The sequence below is a fragment of the Eptatretus burgeri genome, chromosome 11 (genome assembly GCF_056783735.1).
Source record: "Eptatretus burgeri isolate ZD-2024b chromosome 11, Ebu_testis_v1, whole genome shotgun sequence".
Taxonomy (NCBI): domain Eukaryota; kingdom Metazoa; phylum Chordata; class Myxini; order Myxiniformes; family Myxinidae; genus Eptatretus; species Eptatretus burgeri.
In genome coordinates, this window is record NC_140971.1 from 98,787,547 (window position 1) to 98,807,333 (window position 19,787).

The 19,787-nt window shown below is 40.3% G+C and overlaps 1 protein-coding gene across 1 annotated transcript in view; it reads left to right on the forward strand.

Moving 5' to 3' along the window:
• LOC147017740 (ciliary neurotrophic factor receptor subunit alpha-like) overlaps positions 1–19,787 on the forward strand; it is a 105,298-nt gene that overhangs the window by 34,521 nt on the left and 50,990 nt on the right. The window contains exons 3-4 of the mRNA XM_085847625.1: positions 18,351–18,462; positions 18,676–18,766. Of these exons, the coding sequence (XP_085703751.1) occupies positions 18,460–18,462; positions 18,676–18,766 (94 nt within the window). The 5' untranslated portion in view covers positions 18,351–18,459. The remainder of the gene's footprint in view (positions 1–18,350; positions 18,463–18,675; positions 18,767–19,787) is intronic.

Sequence of the window (19,787 nt, forward strand, 5' to 3'; positions counted from 1 at the left end):
CCCATATCTTCGCTCCACGGAAAGATACAGGTTAGCCGCTGACATTTTGTGATATGTCACAACAGGGCCTACAAAAATTATATTTTGGTCAAAGTTGTGTGACCTATATCTTCTGAGATCGGTAGGGGTCAAAGTTCATGACGTTGCCAAATACGTATTCTCTTCTAGCGAATGCAGCCCTTCGTCCATGAGCCAGACCAGATTTGACCACCAAATTGAGGGACTAAAAGCCACTATGCTTTTCAGTTACCTTGATGTCTGTGGAGTTTGGAATCGTGTGATGGACGCTTCTCATGCCCAGCTAAATGGTATTTTGGCGGCCATCTTTTAAAATGGCTGTTACTTTTCAATGACCTTGATATATGTCAGTAAATTGGCCATATCTTCACAATGGCTTAACATAAACACATGATGTCACATTCATATGATTCAGTATAAAATTCTGCATCTTTGGGTGTGAATTTTTTTCAGTAATGTTAATTACTTTTATAATTTATGAACACAAATGTTGTGAAAAAGTGGCATTTTGTAACATTTTTTTCCATATTTGTTCACCTAAAATCACCATAAATATCAAAGTTTACTGATTTCAAGGTATTTATGCATGACTTGGTTATTTTACATTAATATTAGTGATATAGAGTCCTAATCATAGCACTCTTTCAAATCATATAGCAAGGAATTGAAACATATACATGCCAGTCAAATCTCGCATGAGTTGTCTTTTTTGTCCAGTATTATCACTGTAACATTGTAATCTCAGTTCAGGGGACCTATATAATTCATTAACAACTATTCAGTAGGGTTTTTCTAATATTTTGACTTACTTTCAATTAAATTAATTGTTTTGATCAATTATTTTTTCATATTATTTTGCATTTTTAATACTTTTCTTAACAGTTTTATAGGATCAAATTTATTTTCAATCTGTTAATCCAAGGATTAGGCTGCTTTCCTATTTAATTCATAGATAAATGTATTAAAGTAATCAAAATAAAATTATATTTGATCTGGCCCCCTCATCACTGTAACCTTTGAGATAGTCCTTCAGTGAAGCTGTGCTAAAAATAGAAATGATGACAGCAAGTAACCAACTAACAGAATTTAGGTCACAGAAGTGATGCAGCCAAATGGGGTGTGTGAGATGTTTAAAGATGAGCTAACAACTGAAATGTAAGTATTACACAGTACAACCCCTTTAGTACACTATTGTTGGGAGCCAAAAGTGCCAACCATGAGTTAAGTAAATAAAACAGTGTACTACATTTGCAGAAATACATGTATATACAGGCCACATGATTTGTGCTATTTCAAATGATTGTGGTATTTATGATATTACCAGATATAAACAACAAAATATATTTCATTATCATTGTTAAAGCTGCTGTTTCATCCATATATTACCATATGTGTCCTGTTTTTTAAATATTTGGGATCCAAGCTAAAACCCCTGTAAGGCCCTCTAAAATAACATAGCATTGTTGATAAAACATATCATTGCAGCTTCTGGAACTGATTTATTTTTAATATTTCAGAAACCTGTTGCCACTTACCATATCAGCATGGCAGAAGATGAAGTTGAGCCGAAACGTTTGAAGACAGAGAGCGGTACATGCATTATATGTGGGGGAAAAATCTCCACTTTATGATTTATCATCCCCCAGAGATGAAGAATCATGGAAAACCCTGTGCCAAGCTGCTGAGATTCAACATTTTCAGCCAATTATCCATACGGCTGAAAACAGTGAAACCAACTTTTTTAATATTAAATATCACAGGCTGTCACAATTTATTAATCACAGATTAAATATCACAATTTCACCCATAAAAAGAAACTTTTAATTGTGAAGAAACAAGAGTACATAAATGAACAAGACTCTTTAAGGACTAGACATTCAACAAGGCAAGCATCTAGTACACAATCAAGAGTATACGATACGATATGCATCTTTTGCCAAAGCAAGAGCAAATACATTAAAGGAACTAATAGCCGGGAACTAATGAAGCCAGCAGTTGAGCTAAGTGCTGACAAAACCATTCGTGATATTGCAACTGAACTTCAGGATGACATAATTTTATCTATTACTACTCGAGATATTGTTGCTGCTGAAGCACACGATCACAAAACATGTTACAGGAATTATACAAGGGGACAAACTGAAAGAATCTCTTCTGAATGCAGTGGTGCAGACAATCCTTACCAAAAACAGGAGAGGGCTGCATTCAACAAGGTGTGTGAATATATCCGTACCGATGTCTTCTCAAACCCTCGTATTGTTGCACTGTCTGATCTCACTGCCAAAGTTGTATGCTTCATGGAAAGTAATGGGTTTGAAATTACAGAGGCAACCAAAAATCACATGCGACGCAATCTCTCTGCAGAGTTTGGAGATTCTTTGCATTTCTTCACAGTTCCCCGCAGAGTATATATAAGGCCAGACAACTTGACAGTAGACTCCAATGCAGTTGACTATGTTCAGTTAAAGGAAGAATATGACATTCTTGTGAAGCAACAAGATCTAAAATCTATGATAATTCAAGTAGCCCAACTTTTACGTGAACAAGTAAAATGTGGAATCAAAGAGCAGCCTTGGCCCCCTGACCCTCGGGAACTTAATATCACATACATATCCTTCCCGGATTGTCTTGTGCAGTTCCTGAATCTCTTACTTAATGGTAAGAATGCAGCATTCTCCCATAATGAGAGGCTTTCATGGTCCATTGCCCAAGACATTGTCACAGCTGTATCAGTAGGCAAAGTAATCACCTCAAAGCATATTTTGATTCCATGGGTTATAAAGACTCTGACAGGAAATGTGGAACTGATCAAATTCATGAACCGGCTGGGACATGCATCTTCTGACTCCACCTTAGAGGAGATTGAAACTGCACTATGTATTGAAAAGCTAAAGAGTGCAGAATATTATCATTTCCCTCTTCCTTCCAATATACATTCTTTCATCCCAACTGTACTGTCATTTGACAACATCGATAGACAGGAGGAAGTACTGAGTGGAGCTGGAACTTCTCATCGTGTGAATGGCATAATCATTCAGCCAACATCATCATCATGTCAGCCACAAAAAGCAGTTATGACAGTAAACAAGAAAGACAAAAGGAGATCAATCTATCCAAATGAGAGACAGCTTCCTCATTATATCTCTGGAAAACGAGAAGGCCACCATCAGTACCAGTGACTGAACTTCCTGAGAATAATGCAGCATTGACAGCTTCACAAAAGAATCACCTTTGGATGATAGCACGGGAACAAGATACTGACAATCAGACGATCACTTCATGGACTGGATTTAATATACAAACCAGAAGAGATATTGTAATTTCACAAGACACTGTGGGTTACCTACCAGCTATAAATGCCCCAGCTCCAGAAATGGCAACTGTTCAAGAAATTATGTATCAGTCACTAAATATCCAAAAGTCGCTTCATCTTCAAAACATAGCAGTAGTAATGGATCAAGCTCTATAGGCCAAAGCAACAGAAGTGGCTTGGAAATATCCAGGTAAATATGGAAGCATTGTTCTGATGCTCGGAAATTTTCATGTGATGTGCAACTTTCTGTCCATAATTGGCAAGCTCTTTGGAGATGCAGGGCTACGTGACCTGGCTGTGGAAGCAGGAGTCATTGCTGAAGGATCTATAAATAAAGTCCTTGAAGGAAAGCAATACAACTGGGCAGTGCGTTTCCACAAACTCACCTATGAAGCAATGATGAGGTTAATATGGAGAAGCTTTGTACACTGGCTTGAAGAGAATCATGTTGAAGATCTTGAAAAGTTGAATCATACCATCCAGGCAGTCCACAAGCTATGTAATGACACATGTGTAGCAACTTATGATGCTGCAGTTAAGGATGAATCATGCAACAGAATTTTGCAGATATTAAGTGCTTACTTAAAGGTTCTGAAAACTGACAAAGGCCCATTGGCAGCATTTTGGATGACATGTGGAAATGATCGAAATTTTGCTTGGGCTTCTTCGTGCCGACAGAGAAGGTGACTGGCAACTACATCTTGCATGCATCAGAAAAATGATTCCATGGTGTTTTGCAATGGACAAAACCAATTATGCAAGGTATCTTCCAGTCTACTATGCCCAGATGTGCCAACTTCAGAAGACAAGCCCAGAGTTGTATGCTCACTTTGTTGGGGGTGGATTTTCAGTTCAGCTAAGCAGCTTCAATCAATTTGGTCGAATAGCAGTGGATCAAACAACTGAAGAGACTGTCAATAAGGACACCCAGACTGCAGGAGGAACATGTGGCTTCAGCCTGAAACCAGGAACTGTTGCCAGGTATTATCTTACAGCTGAACATCGAGGTATGGCATTGAGGCAACTGCATGAACATGTATCTGCTTGATGTGGAGGAATTAGTCATACAGATTTACAGCATTCACGAATCAAGCAAGATGAGTCTGATGTTCCATCAATGGTTGATCTGTTGGAGAACAGTTGGTCAAGTCTTTTTCATCAGGATCCATCAGATCTCATTAACCTGTCCACTGGAGCAGTGGCCACTCCTGAAATATCTAATGACATTTTCAAGGCACAGGAGAAAGGAGAAGAAGCCTACCAGAATTTCAGGGTGCAGAGACTTGAGATCTCTCATGATCAACTGGATGACCACTTCACCAGCACCTGAAATGGTCATAGACCTAATTTCATGCAGATGCACTCGAGCATGCCGACCATCAGAATGCACATGCATGTTGAATGGGATCAAGTGTACAGCAGCATGTAAGCTTATGGAATGTGCTAACATGGTTGATGAAGACAGTGATGACCACTACCAGGATGCAGCAGATATGTGTGACAGTGAAGACGATGATTAATAGCAATCTCATATACATGTACTTTCTATTCTGGCAATATGCTGTTTAGCATTCCTATAATAAACTAATTTCATGCAAGAAAATAACTGATAAAAATCAATTAGAATTATTCTTACTTTCTATGAATGATGATACAGTCTATATCATGTTATTCAGATGTACAATATGTGGTGAAACATAATCAAAATATAAAACAGCCGATACTGCAAAAGTGGTAGCTTGTTCATATTTTTATATAGACCTGTTTAGCAGGGAAAATGTAAAGGTATCATCATTGACCCTGTGAACATATCCAAAAAGGTGTAAGAAATGTTTACCTATTTAAGTTACATCTTATGTGAGCATCTTGAACATAAATTACACTGATATTATTGGACAAACATAATGACTAACACTGCAATTGGCCATTATATTTGATTCAATTCTCAGTTATATAAAGTGAAACAATGGTATAATTAGGACTCTATATCACTAATATTAATGTCTAATAACCAAGTCATGCATAAATACCCTGAAATAAGTCAACTTTGACATATATGGTGATTATAGGTGAAAAAATGTGGAGAAAATGATAAAAAACGTGACTTTTTCACAACATTTGTGTTCATAAATAAAAAAGTAATTAACATTACTGAAAAAAATACACACCGAAAGATGCAGAATTTTATACTGAATCATATGAATGTGACATCATGTGTTTATGTTAAGCCATTGTGGAGATATGGCCAATTTACTGACACATATCAAGGTCATTGAAAAGTGGTGGCCATTTTAAAAGATGGCCGCCAAAATACCATTTAGCTGGTCATGAGAAGAGTCCATCACACAATTCCATACTCCACAGACATCAAGGTAACTGAAAAGCATAGTGGCTTTTAGTCCCTCAATTTGATAGTCAACAATTCATTTTTGATGTCTGGCTCACTGACTACCTCAAGTTAACCTCCGCCATCGAAGATCGGAGGTTAGGTTACTGTTTTCACCCCTTTCTGTTTGTTTGTTTGTTTGTTTGTGAACAGTATTACAGTAAAAACTCCTCGACGGATTTCGACGAAACTTGGTGGGGGGATTAGGTATGGTCCAAGGATCATGCCATGAGATTTTGGACTTGGTCCAAAATCCAATATGGCCGCTATGGCGGCCATTTAAAAAAAATATTTGAATTTTTTGTTTTTTGCATTTCGACATGTTTTTAGTGATTTCCAACCCCACCCCCCCCCCAAAAAAAAAAATTGTTAGTGAAAAAAAAATTTTTTTGCAACTTTTTTTTCAACAAAATTTCGATTTTTTTTTGCATTTCTACATGTTATAAGTGATTTCCAACAAAAAAAAACACGCCAAAATTATAATTGCGGCTGATTTTGGAACTTCAGGTGGATATACCCACGTAAAATCAATTTCTGTCTCAAGGGATCTAGTTATGACGAATGAATTGAGTATGTAAAAGTTAAAAGTAAAAGGGAAAGTTGCAAACTATAACTCTGTGAGCACTGTTGACGTCAAATTGAATGAATAGGATATCAGGTTCACTTGAGTGACCTAGCAGTATTGGCGGCGGAGGTTTTGCACTCTACCGAGTGCTCCCCCTCTAGTTTAACCTGAAATCACAGACACTTTTCTTGTTATCTTCACCACTGAAGGTGAAGGAGGTTATGTTTTCAACCCTTTCTTTCTGTCTGCCTGTTTGTGTACAGGATATCTCAAAAAGTTGTGGACAGGTTTGGTGTGTGACAAGGACAAAGTGATTAGATTTTCGTGAAGACCAGAATCCGGATCTGGATATGAGAATTATTTAATTTTTAAAATGATTCTTCACCATTGAGAAATTGGTCCAAAAACGATATAGTACTACATAGCATGATATTTCAAACATGTATTGGGCCCAATATGTTGTCGTGGATCAGGTATTATGTGGTGGAGGTATGCGCTCTACCGAGTGCCCTTCTAGTTCTTAGTGCTGCATTGGCTGTGATTTGATGTGAATGTAATTTTTGTCAACGCATTGCATAAAATATTTTGTCGAGTTCCTTATCTTGGTTTAACCAAGTGTTGTATGTTTATTCCGTATGAACTGATACCATGTTGTATAAGCAAATCAAAACATGTTATATCAAGCGAGCAAGCTGCAGCCCCATCTTTGTCTGCTGATTTGCAGGAAGTGGAAAGCTGGTGAATCACCTGCATTGTTCCATTATCAATACTTCCAAGCCCAGAAAACTTACTCTAGTGTATCTACATAATGTAGTTGGAGCTTTGGACGAACAAAGTGTGGTGACCTTTCTTGGATTGATCATACATCCAAGCAGGGAGGGCCATGGAATCATCAGCAGAACAAAGTCACTCCTCAGCTCTCTGCTCTTAACAATCTACAAAGCCTGAATCTGCAGTTCCAGGAAGTACGTATTTCCTAAGTGTGATGCTGATACCAGATCTCACTTGGTGCTCTTGGAAGTGGTAGAAGGAAAGGTCTTGTGACTAAATGGAGTAACTTAGCATGAGAGTAGGTTGGAGACAGCAACCGCTCAGGGTGGTACTACCGCTCTGACTTAGGCGTGTTAAAGTGGTGCCTGGAACCATCTTACACTCTCTGTCCATGTCAGGATTGCTGGTCTTACTTTCTGTCTCACTCAAACTATAGCTGCCGGGCTTGCTTTCATATCTCTTTTTTTGCAAACAAACATCATACACTTTTCATCATACATTTTTCTTACTCACTCATTTTCCCTCCTCAATTTACACTCACTCTCTTTTATTTCGCTTTCCTCTCATTTCCCTCAGACAGCCTCCAATGAAATATAAACATGACAAAGTCCGAAAAGTTAATGGCCCCAAGTTTCCGGAATTTTTTGTTGTTGTTGTACACATTGTCGAGGCTCGTATGAGAGCTAACACACAACGCACAGCAAGGGGGGCATGGGACAACAGGGGGGGGGAGAGGGAAGGACAAAACAGTGGGGAACAGAGACATTTGGAGATCTGTGGAAGGGAGAGGGATGGGGCAGGGAACATGGGGAATACAAGATGGACATTACAGGGACTTTCAGGAAGGAAAGCAGGAAATATGAAGGAGGTTGGTGTGGGTGGATTAACGGGAGTAGAAAAGATCATAGTTTTGGGTGGGGGATGATAAGAGATGGTGGTGAACAGTTATTTTGAAGACCTGGAGGGAAGAGTGGGATTGAAGAATGTGTGGGAGTTTATTCCAAAGGCGGGGAAAAAGAGGAATGAAAGAATGAGGGTGAGCAGTGATTTTGGTAGTTTTACCAGAAGGGAGTTGTTGGCGGACCTTGAGCGCCCTGCGGAAATATGGTGGGGATAAATCGCAGACAGAGCGGGGGGGGGGGGCAGGGGGGTGAGACCGGGGAGGAGATGGTAGAAGACAGAACGACCACCGACCAGCCTGCGGTGAGGGAGTGAGAGGCCCAAAGACTCAACCTCATCACGGGAGATACCAATGATCCTAAATGCCTTGGTTTCCACAGCGTGAAGCCGATAAAGGTGGGAGGCAAGAGCACCAGCCTGGAGGGGAGAGCAATACTCCATCATGCTGCGGAAGAAAGCTTTGTATGTGGTCAGGTGTTCAGTTGGACCGAGGAACGACTTTGCATCATGCGGAAGGAGAAAGGACTTTCCAGTGGATTGTTGAGAAAGGAGATGGGGGGGTGGGTGGGGGGTCCAAACAGTCTTTTTCGGAGAGCCATAATGAGAGTGTGAGATTTGTCTGGATTGAAAGACATGTTCCACGTGTTGGACCAGTTTGTGATTTTACCCAGATCTGCAGAGAGTGAAGAAGCTGCGGCATGCCGGTCTGAGAGATGACATATGGTACAGCAGAGGGTGGAGTCATCAGCAAAGAGATAAAGAGATTTTCCCAAGAGTCGGAGAGATCATTGATGAAAACCAAAAAAATAACAGGGCCCAGAACGCTGCCTTGAAGAACTCCAGCCTGGACAGGAAGAGGGGATGAGAGAACTCCAGTAAGGGCCACACGATGACTGCAACAGGAGAGGAAGTCTGCGAGCCATGAGTGGAGATGGCCTTGGATACCATAGGAAGAGAGTTTGGTGAGCAGGGCAGGGTGCCAGTGTGTTAAAAGCATGCGATATGTCTAGGGATATGGCTCTGATTTCATGTCTGGCATTGAGGACTTCCATATATTGTTTGGAGAGCAGAAGCAGCATATGCAGGGTAGAGTGACCTGGTCTGAAACCAAAATGATGATTGGAAATCAGGCCATTGGAGAAGAGGAAGGATTTAATGTCTGAAGCGATGATGGATTCCATCACCTTGCTGATGATTGTGAGAAGGCTGTTTGGTCTGTAGTTGCAGGGATCTGTTTTTGCACCTTTTTTATGCAGAGCAGTGATGTGAGCAGATTTCCAAGCAGAGGGCAGATGACCTTGAGCAAATGAGAGGGTGAATAGAACAGATAGAGGGTGAGCAAGAGCAGAGGAGCAGCTTTTTAGGACATGTGGGCTGATGCTGTCTGGACCGATTGCAGAATCTGAGTCGAGGGCATTATGGGGTGCGAAGAATCTCTGGTGATCTGCCTGTCTCTGCTGCCAATGAGAGGGGGGGGGGGTATCAGGCAGTAGTCGTATCGGTCCCTCCCAAGATTCTTGCCTTTTGAACTAACGTGACTCTTTTTCAATTCATTTCACCAACATCTGTGATCTTTCTTCAAATCTTTCCTCTGTTGAACATCATCTAGCAAGCTCCTCTCCTCAGAGACCCAATTATCACGTGACGTCCTTGTTAATTCTTAGAACATTTCAAACTACAACCTTCACTCACGATTCCGCTTCAAAGGAGGAATCTGTGTCTACTCCAACATCAACATGCCTGCTGTACACCTTGTGGACCTCAAATCTCCAAACGTTGATGTCATTTGGCTTAAGATTTGTCTCGCGACCATCACTGTCTTTCTCTATTTCACTTACTGCTCTCCAAATTCGACAAACTTTATAGCTTTCTTTGACTATCTTAACTCTTGCCATGAGGCCATGACATCTGAACACCCTCAAGCAGAATTTCTGTATCTTGGAGACTTCAATGTGCACCACAGGGAGTGGCTGAAATCCTCCTACACGGATGTTTGGGGGCAGGGTGGGGGGGGGGGTTGAAGCTCTTACATTTTCCATTCTTAATGATTTGGAACAAATTATCACCCACCCGACCCATATCCCAGATCGTCATGACCACACCACCAATACTTTGGATTTATTCTTCACTTCCAATCCGTTGCATTACAACTACACAATTTCACCTCCAATTGGTTCTTCTGACCACAATCTTGTGAACATCGCTTTACTTATCACCACTTCTTCTCATCCGACTGCTCTGACGAAACGCCAGTATTAGCATTTCAATAATGTTGACTGGACTAGTTTACAAAACTTCTTTTCTGACTTTCCCTGGAAAGACTACTGCCTCTCCTCGGGCGATGCCTCTATCTCTGCTGAACGTATAGCTGAGGTTATTGTTGCAGGAATGGAGGCTTATATCCCTTCCTCTTCCAAGTCTATCTCTCCGCCAAATTCTTGGTTCAATAATTCCTGCTCTGCGGCATTTAATAGTTCAAACTCCTTTAATGGCAAGCCATCACAATCTCCTGTTATCAACTATTCCTATTCCTGATCTTTCCTTTTCTCACAGAATTTCCTCTCCAGTCCATCCACACTTCCACGTCTACCTCGTTTGTCAGCTTTTCCTGTTTTCTTTCGTATTCCTTATCTACTCAATATCTACTTAATAGAGATTCCTTCCTTATCTACTTAATAGAGTAGTTATTTTTTATAATTAATATTCCTTATCTACTTAATAGAGAATTATTAATATTCCTTATCTACTTAATTAATATTCCTTATCTACTTAATTAATATTCCTTATCTACTTAATAGAGAAAGACAGTGATGGTCGCGAGACAAATCCAATTACAGTAGTTCCCTTGTCCTACCTGGGGGACAGGTGTGCTCGTTTCTTCTCCATTAATCCGTCCTTTGCATGCCAACTCGCTCTGCTCCACCGCTCTGTCAATATCACCCCTCTCTGATTCATCTATTCCACAAGCCTCAGTTTTATTTCACATTTTCTTTGTAATACGCCTATTGTAGAAAAGAGGATAATCATGTATTTTTTTGTTTTTTGGTGGAGAGAAGTGAGTTTGGCCACATTTGACCTGCAATGTGACCTTATGTTTCTTTCACTGTTTGGTAGCATGCATTTTAATGTGTTACATGAGTTATAAAAGTGACACCTGCACTGGCCCAATCAACCCTCTTTTTGTAAATGTTCCCACTCGAATCCACTGGCATTCCTCATACCTTAAACTCCATGGCTCTCATGTTCCTGGTCACACAGGTGAACAGGGTCAGATTTACGCAAGGGCATCCGGGCACTTACCCTGAGGCCTCCAGCACCCAACACGTGCCCCGGGGCTTCCAGAACCCAACACGTGCCCTGGGACCTCCAGCATCCAACACGTGCCCCGGGGCCTCCAGCACCCAACACGTGCCCCGGGGCCTCCAGCACCCAACACGTGCCCCGGGGCCTCCAGCACCCAACACGTGCCCCGGGGCCTCCAGCACCCAACACGTGCCCCAGGGCCTCCAGCACCCAACACGTGCCCCAGGGCCTCCAGCACCCAACACGTGTCACGAGGCCTCGAGCACCCAACATGTGTCCCGAGGCCTCCAGCACCAAACATGTACCCCAGGGCCTCCAGCACCCAACACGTGCCCCGAGGCCTCCAGCAGCCAACACATGCCCTGGGGCCTCCAGCACCCAACATGTGCCCCGGGGCCTTCAGCACCCAACACGTGCCCCGGGGGCTCCAGCACCCAACATGTGCCCCAGGGCCTCCAGCACCAAACACGTGCCCCGGGGCCTCCAGCACCCAACATGTGCCCCAGGGCCTCCAGCACCAAACATGTGCCCCGGGGCCTCCAGCCCCCGGGGCTCATTCAGGATTATTGATTGTTGTGAATTATTGCTTATTATCCCTATATAACCAGTGTCGCAAACTTAGCACAAAAAGAGGCATTCAATGGATATTTGAGAAGTCTGGTTGGAAAATGTTTCACTAATCTAGTCCGTATTCACTTGTCCAATGGATTTTTTACCTTCACTGAAGGAGAAGGTATTGCGTTTGGGTCATTTTGTCTGTTTGTTACTTGCAAAATGGAAGATTTTTCAAGTACATTGGTCAGTCCATTTTGTTATTCTATCTGTCTATCTGTCAATTGGCTACAGGTCACAATTTAAAACCGATCTTCATGAAACTTCACTAAGTTATAGGTACAGGTAGTCTCCACTGAGAAGCCCATGGATTTTGAGGTCAAAGGTCAAATTTCTAAAATCGTCATTTTTCATCTGATTGAATTGAAATTTGAACAGAATTTGCATATTGCGTCACTGAATTGGGAAACAAACTATTTTTGAGTTTAAAAGCTCAAAGGTCAACTCAAAATCAAACTTCTAAAATCAATTTCAATTGAAAAAATAATCAATTTTCATCTGATTCACCTGAGCTTTGATTAAAATTGTGAATTTTAATCTTAATGAAATGAACAATTTTATGTATCCATGGCAGCCTTTGGAGAGGGGGTGGATTTTGCATGTATTGTGGTTTGCACGACGTCTTTTGTCTGATTTGTTATCTTGCCAAAACGAAATTTTTGCAAGATATGTTAGTCAGCTTGAATGTATTTTTTATTTTTTGTTTGTTTGTCTGTAATCACGTATGGATCACTCTGCAGAGCACAGTTATCATTAGAAATTTTTGTAACTTCGCATATCAGAGACCTATGGAGGTCCCTTTCAGCGCATAAAATTTTCAAGGTCAAGGTCAAAGGTCAAGGTCACTTTGTCGCAAATCAGGGGAGTCGACGAAACCCTTATTTTTTGAGTAATTTTGACCAGATCATCTTCAAACATCATGGGAATATAGTTCATTGTCTGGCGCTCAGCTGATTAATTTTTGGTGGCGATCGGCGTTGACCTTCATGGTTAGCGTTGGAGGTCAAAAGTATTTGACCCCAAGGTCAAATTTTGAAATCTTAGGTACCATATCGTGTAATACCTAAAATTGAACACCTTGATGAGTGCTTTCTAGATATGTCAAGCTTGAGACATTATGACGTCATTTGGTGACGTTATGAGGCAAACGCATATTTATCTTGCCAAAACAAAGTTTTTGCAAGATATGTTAGTCAGCTTGTATGGTTTTTTTATATATATATATTTTTTGTTTGTCTGTAATCACGTATCGATCACTCTGCAGCGCACGGTTATCATTGAAAATTTTTGTAACTACGCATATCAGAGTCCAATAGAGGTCCCTTTCAGCACATAAAAATTTCAAGGTCAAGGTCAAAGGTCAAGGTCACTTTGTCGCAAATCAGGGGAGTCAACGAAACCCTTATTTTTTGAGTAATTTTGATCGGATCGTCTTCAAATTTCATGAGAATATAGTTCATGGTCTGGCGCTCAGCTGATTAATTTTTGGTGGCGATCGGCCTTGACCTTCATGGTTAGCGCTGGAGGTCGAAAGTTTTTGACCCCAAGGTCAAAGTTTGAAATCTTAGATACCATATCGTGTAATATCTCATATGAAAGCGCTTGATAAGTGCTTTCCAGATCTGTCAAAAGTTTGACGCTATGACGTCATTTGATGATGTCATGACGAAAAAACGGATTTTTCATGAAAATTTTACTTCCTCAGTTCTCATCAAAATCTCTTGATATTTCATGTACAACGGTCCTGGAGAGATACCATTAACCGTACGAAAATATAAAGGTCAAGGTCACAAAAAGGTCAAGCATCAAGGTCGACGAAACCCTTATTTTTTGAGTAACTTTAATCGAATAAATAAGACACTCATGTTCAAATTTTGGCAAGATACTGGTCACCCTGGGGGTGACATTGTTTTTTTTTTAGTTTATTATCTTGCCAAAACGAAGTTTTTGCAAGATATGTTAGTCAGCTTGTTTGTTTTTTTTTGTTTGTCTGTAATCACGTATCGATCACTCTGCAGAGCACAGTTATCATTGGAAATTTTTGTAACTTCGCATATCAGAGTCCTATAGAGGTCCCTTTCAGCGCATAAAATTTTCAACGTCAAGGTCAAAGGTCAAGGTCACATTGTCGCAAATCAGGGGAGTCGACGAAACCCTTATTTTTTGAGTAATTTTGATCGGATCGTCTTCAAACTTCATGGGAATATAGTTCATTGTCTGGTGCTCAGCTGATTAATTTTTGGTGGTGATCGGCCTTGACCTTCATGGTTAGCACTGGAGGTCGAAAGTTTTTGACCCCAAGGTCAAATTTTGAAATCTTAGATACCATATCGAGTAATACCTCATATGAAAGCGCTTGATAAGTGCTTTCCAGATCTGTCAAAAGTTTGACGCTATGACGTCATTTGATGACGTCATGACGAAAAAACGGATTTTCATGAAAATTTTATTTCCTCAGTTCTCATCAAAATCTCTTGATATTTCATGTACAACGGTCCTAGAGAGATACCATTAACTGTACGAAAATATAAAGGTCAAGGACAAAGGTCAAGGTCACAAAAAGGTCAAGCATCAAGGTCGACGAAACCCTTATTTTTTGAGTAACTTTAATCGAATAAATAAGTCACTCATGTTCACATTTTGGCAAGATACTGGTCACTCTGGGGGTGACATTGTTTTTTTTTGTTTGTCTGTCTGTCTGTTTCTTTGTCTGCACAGAACTTTCATGTTTTTCTCCGCAACTGCTTGTCGGATTGAGACGAAATTTTCACCATCGGTGTGACTACTCATGCAGAATGATTGAATGATAATTATGATGTCAAAGGTCACGTGGTGTGGCAGTCATGTTGGAAAAACAGAAAAAAATTGGACCTCTGTATCTTTGAAACTGCACCAAGGAAAAAATTGAAACTTGGCAAGTTTTCATCATGGGGAATAAGTATGATTTTTTAAATGATGTCATAGGTGCTTTCATTATGACATCAAAAATGAATATGTAGAACGTTGCATCTGATCAGTATGAAAATTTTTGAGGGTCATCTGGGGATAAAATGGTGCACAGAAAAAATTGGATGCCATCAACGGTCACGTGATTCAGCAGATATATATATATATATATATATATATATATATATATATATATATATATATATATATATATATATATATATATATATATATATATATATATATATATATATATATATATGTGTAGTCTTCAAACAATCTTCTTCTCTGAAGTGGCTGAACAGATCGAGTCGAAACTTTACATGTATGACCGCCTATCCATGAAGAACAAATGATTCACACATATGATGTCATAGGTCACATGGTTTGGCAGCCATATTGGATTTACCCAAAAAACAATAAAAAAAATCTTCTTCTCCAGAGTGGCTGGACAGATTGAGGGACAACTTCACACAAATGTTCCGCAAGCCTTGGGTATACAAGTTTGTTAAGGAATAATTGAAAGGCCACATGGTTTGGCAGCCATATTGGATTGAAGAAAATATGAAATTATGCTTTCTCTGGAACCGCTAAATCAATCGACGTGAAACTTCACAATTATGATCTTGTAGTGATGGGGAATACGTGTTTTGGATTTCAACTTGATCGGAAACATGGTCTCGCAGTCAGAATTATAAAAAAAAATAATTGATCTGGGTTCTTTTTGACTTTTTTTTTAAATATGGCTCACTTGGTTGTGCCTGGATGGGTTTGAGGGTGGAGTAGTAGCAGCTGAAATGTGAATCCTATCCAGGTTCCTCTTGATGACTTCATGTTTTCTTTTTCCTTGTTTGGGTTCGTTCCTTCTGATGATTCCAATGCAGGACTGTTCCTGTTTGGTCTTCCATTTGAATTGAATTGAAGTTATTTTAATCCCATTCTCAATTCAATTGAATAATAATAAACATCATGGGCCAGGGCCAGGTGTCCAATCAAAACAGGGTTGCATCAAAGCAGGACGTCTTGGTACCCAGTCATCAGTGACAGCAGTTATAAAGTGGCAGTTCTCGTTATGTCTTTTATTAATTACATAACACACCAGTATGCAAACGCCACACAAAATACACCACACAAAACAAGTCCTGGCGAAGGTCTGCAATCGCCAGTTGCTCTTTCTAGTTACTTTCTGTGTTGGCGGTATCCGATACCAGGAAAATGTAAAGCAATGTTTCTCGTTTCGTTTCTTCTAGTTCCATTACTCTAATTAAACCAAATGTATCTTTGGAAGTTGTAACAGTAATACATTATCTTTTTGACAGGCTAAATGTATGCTTTGCCAATCTTCATTTGTGTCTGGAATCCCTTGGTGGTAATAAAAGCTCACAAAACACTCCTGTAATTATGTATTTTATCCACTAATTCACCAAGTGGAGCCTGCAATGCTGTTGAGGCAACTATGCAAATAGAAAATTCAAATAGGGGTGTCACAGAATAAGATAGGATGAGAGTTTAGGTTACCATCAGTGAAAAAGGTAGAAAACCACCGCTTTACTTCATCATTGGTGGCAGAAAGGGCCACCACCACCCACTGTGCCCCGGGGCCTCCTCCACCATAAATCCAGCACTACTGGTGAGCCATGAAGCACACAAAGCACAGTCGTCACTGCTGTGTCAAATTTGCCATCCCCACACAAATATCCTTCCAACTTAATGAAATAGTCAAAATTACAAACATAAAAAAGTTATAAAACGACAAATCAAACTCCACAAACACTTTACATTCTGATGATAATGAAATACTGTACAATCATACACAGCCAATTGGTTTGGCTTGGATAGGGTTTTTTATATATATATATATATGTATATTTTTTTACAGTACAGCACGTGACATCGTTTTCTATATTTATGTTAAAAATATAAAAATCATGTATATTTATACTCCACCTGTGTCTGGCATCATGCACATTTATACTCCATCCATGTCTTGCATCATGCATATCTATGCTCTGTTCATGTCTGGCATCATGCACATTTATACTCCATCCATGTCTTGCATCATGCATATCTATGCTCTGTTCGTGTCTTGCATCATGTATATTTATGCTCCGCCGGTGTCTTGCATCATGCACATTTATACTCCGTCCATGCCTTGCATCATGCATATTTATGCTCTGTTCGTGTCTTGCATCAAGTATATTTATGCTCTGCCCATGTCTTGCATCATGCACATTTATACTCCATCCATGTCTTGCATCACGCATATCTATGCTCTGTTCGTGTCTTGCATCAAGTATATTTATGCTCTGCCCATGTCTTGCATCATGCACATTTATACTCCATCCATGTCTTGCATTACGCATATTTGTTCTCTGCCTGTGTCTTGCATCATGTATATTTATGCGTTGCCCATGTCTTGCATCATGCACATTTATACTCCGTCCATGCCTTGCATCATGCATATCTATGCTCTGTTCGTGTCTTGCATCATGTATATTTATGCTCCGCCAGTGTCTTGCATCATGCACATTTATACTTCATCCATGTCTTGCATTATGCATATTTGTACTCCACTTGTGTCTTGCATCACACATATTTGTACTCTGCTTGTGTCTTGAATCACGCATATTTGTACTCCGCTTGTGTCTTGCATCATGCATTTTTGTACTCCGCTTGTGTCTTGCATCACGCATAATTGTTCTCTGCCTGTGTCTTGCATCATGTATATTTATGCTCTGCCCATGTATTGCATCATGTATACTTATGCCCTTCCCATGTCTTGCATCATGTATATTTATGCTCCCCCCTTGTCTTGCATCATGCATATTTATGTTCTGCCCATGTGTCGTGTTCCGCCTAACGCTAACCGCTGCAGCGGGTGAGAGCGACTCTTTCCTGGTCTGTCGTCAGGATGTGTGTGCATGTATCTCAAAAAGGCACACTTTGTACCGACACATTTGTAGTATTTTAAATTAAAGAAAAAGGTAATTTGAAACTCTGCAAGTGTTGGTGAAACTGTCTGAGGCATTCGTATTCAAGAATCGTGGCACGTAGGCCAATCCAGGATTGTGTTGATTAAATTGTATTGGATCGATCAGATTTTCGATAATGAAAAAAAACCTTGCTGGGTCCATGTTAATGTAATTGGATTAATTTTATCAACCATAGCTAACATGTCTAAATGAGTGTGTAAGAGATTGGAGAGAATTTAACAATTGAATTCATTTAGTCACTGGATTATTACAAAATATTCTACCAGATCCCCAGTTGTCATGAGTTTTGAATTGTGTAGGCCACAATACACGATGGAGATCTGCATTTGAGTATTTCAAGCCAAAGTTTTCATGAGAGTACTTCCATGTACATCGGGTTAAAAGGTCTGTTGACGATTCTTAGAACATGTCCCTGTTGTGCTTTCATGCAGGTGCTAAGTTCAGATATGGGGAACTATACCATCTGGCAAATTTAGTGGTGATTCCACAAGTTGTGTAATTGTGTAACTGCATCTGTAATGTTTATGTGTTCGATACCTGCAGCCGATGGTGCCGGCGTTGCGGCCACTGTTTTCTGGGCTGGGCATGCAGTCTCTCTGGGTGGGGACAGACTGAGCTCTACGAGTAGTGTTTGAAGGCTTCATCTGATACCATGGTGCGGAGTTTGTGTGTTTGTGTATACGAGTTTATATTGCACCACTGTTTATGTTCTTTAGAAGTGTGTGAAGGCCGATTCCGAGGTCCAATGTATCTCAATGAATACCGATCATCTCCAATTAGTCTCAATCCCAATCACTTTGTTTGTATTCTGATGGAGAGCAATAATGATATTGGAATGTTTTACTAACATTTTCCTTTCTTCAAACAGATGGGTCTGCATTGCATATATCTGAAGTTATTACTGATTGTATTTGCGAGTTTCAACACGAAAGGGATTCTTGACATCTGCAATCCTGATGGTAAAAAGTTTTTGTCACAAATATCCTTAACTGTGGAATTCCAACAATTGAATTATTGACATGACAGCTTAAAGTTGCTTTGAGTTGACTGGGCAACTCGTTTTGACTTGACAGCTTAAAGGTCTTTGCATAAAATCTGAACAAAATCAAGCTGGTTGAAGATTATGGTGCATTCAGTTATTTATTATTTGCTTTTGCTATTATATGAGACTTATTGTTCAAATTATTTTTCATGAATCATTTATACTTTGTTATTGGATCATATTCCTAATGTACGATTACAACATAAAGTTAAATGTCGATTAAATACAGATTTCTAAATTTCCATCCTTGTAACATTTCACAACCAAATCAGGTACCTGCGACAAGGCAATGACTTGATCTCCCCACAGACATTACTGGGAAATCCTTCGACAAGCTACATTTACTGCTTAATGGTATGTGTTTCATAATGTTACAGCCATCAGGTCATCCCAGTTGCCTGGTGCAAATCCTGGTGAGCCGCGTCAAAGTGGCCGCAGCGGCCGGCTGATGTTGAGCACCCCTGGCTGGATCACGTGTCTCTCGTCACATTACAGTACCATTGGGACACCTGAGCCAGTAGATACGCTGAACTAATCGGTGCCGTGTGCCTGATTTCAATTAACCGCTGAGCGGAGTGGGTGTGCACACAGCATGGTTTTTGTGGTGGATGCTAATTACCTGTAACAAATTAGTCCGTTAGCAGATGTACCAATTCCAATAGGGACCATTCACCCCAGGACCAAGGTGATTTACGTGTATATTGCGAAATGGTACATGGGGTGGGAATATAAGGAAGCAAACAACGATGAATGGCAATAAAACCCTTTACCCTCTTTCGAATCCACGCATACGGAACCAACGAATGAACAGGAGATTGCTTATCCTGCTCTGTCCTTAGCGGGTCCAGTCATACCACGAGAGATGGACAAGCCAGAGGCAGACAAGACAAGAAAATACCCAGTGATGCCTGGCAGGACACCTCTGGACCTTGATGAGG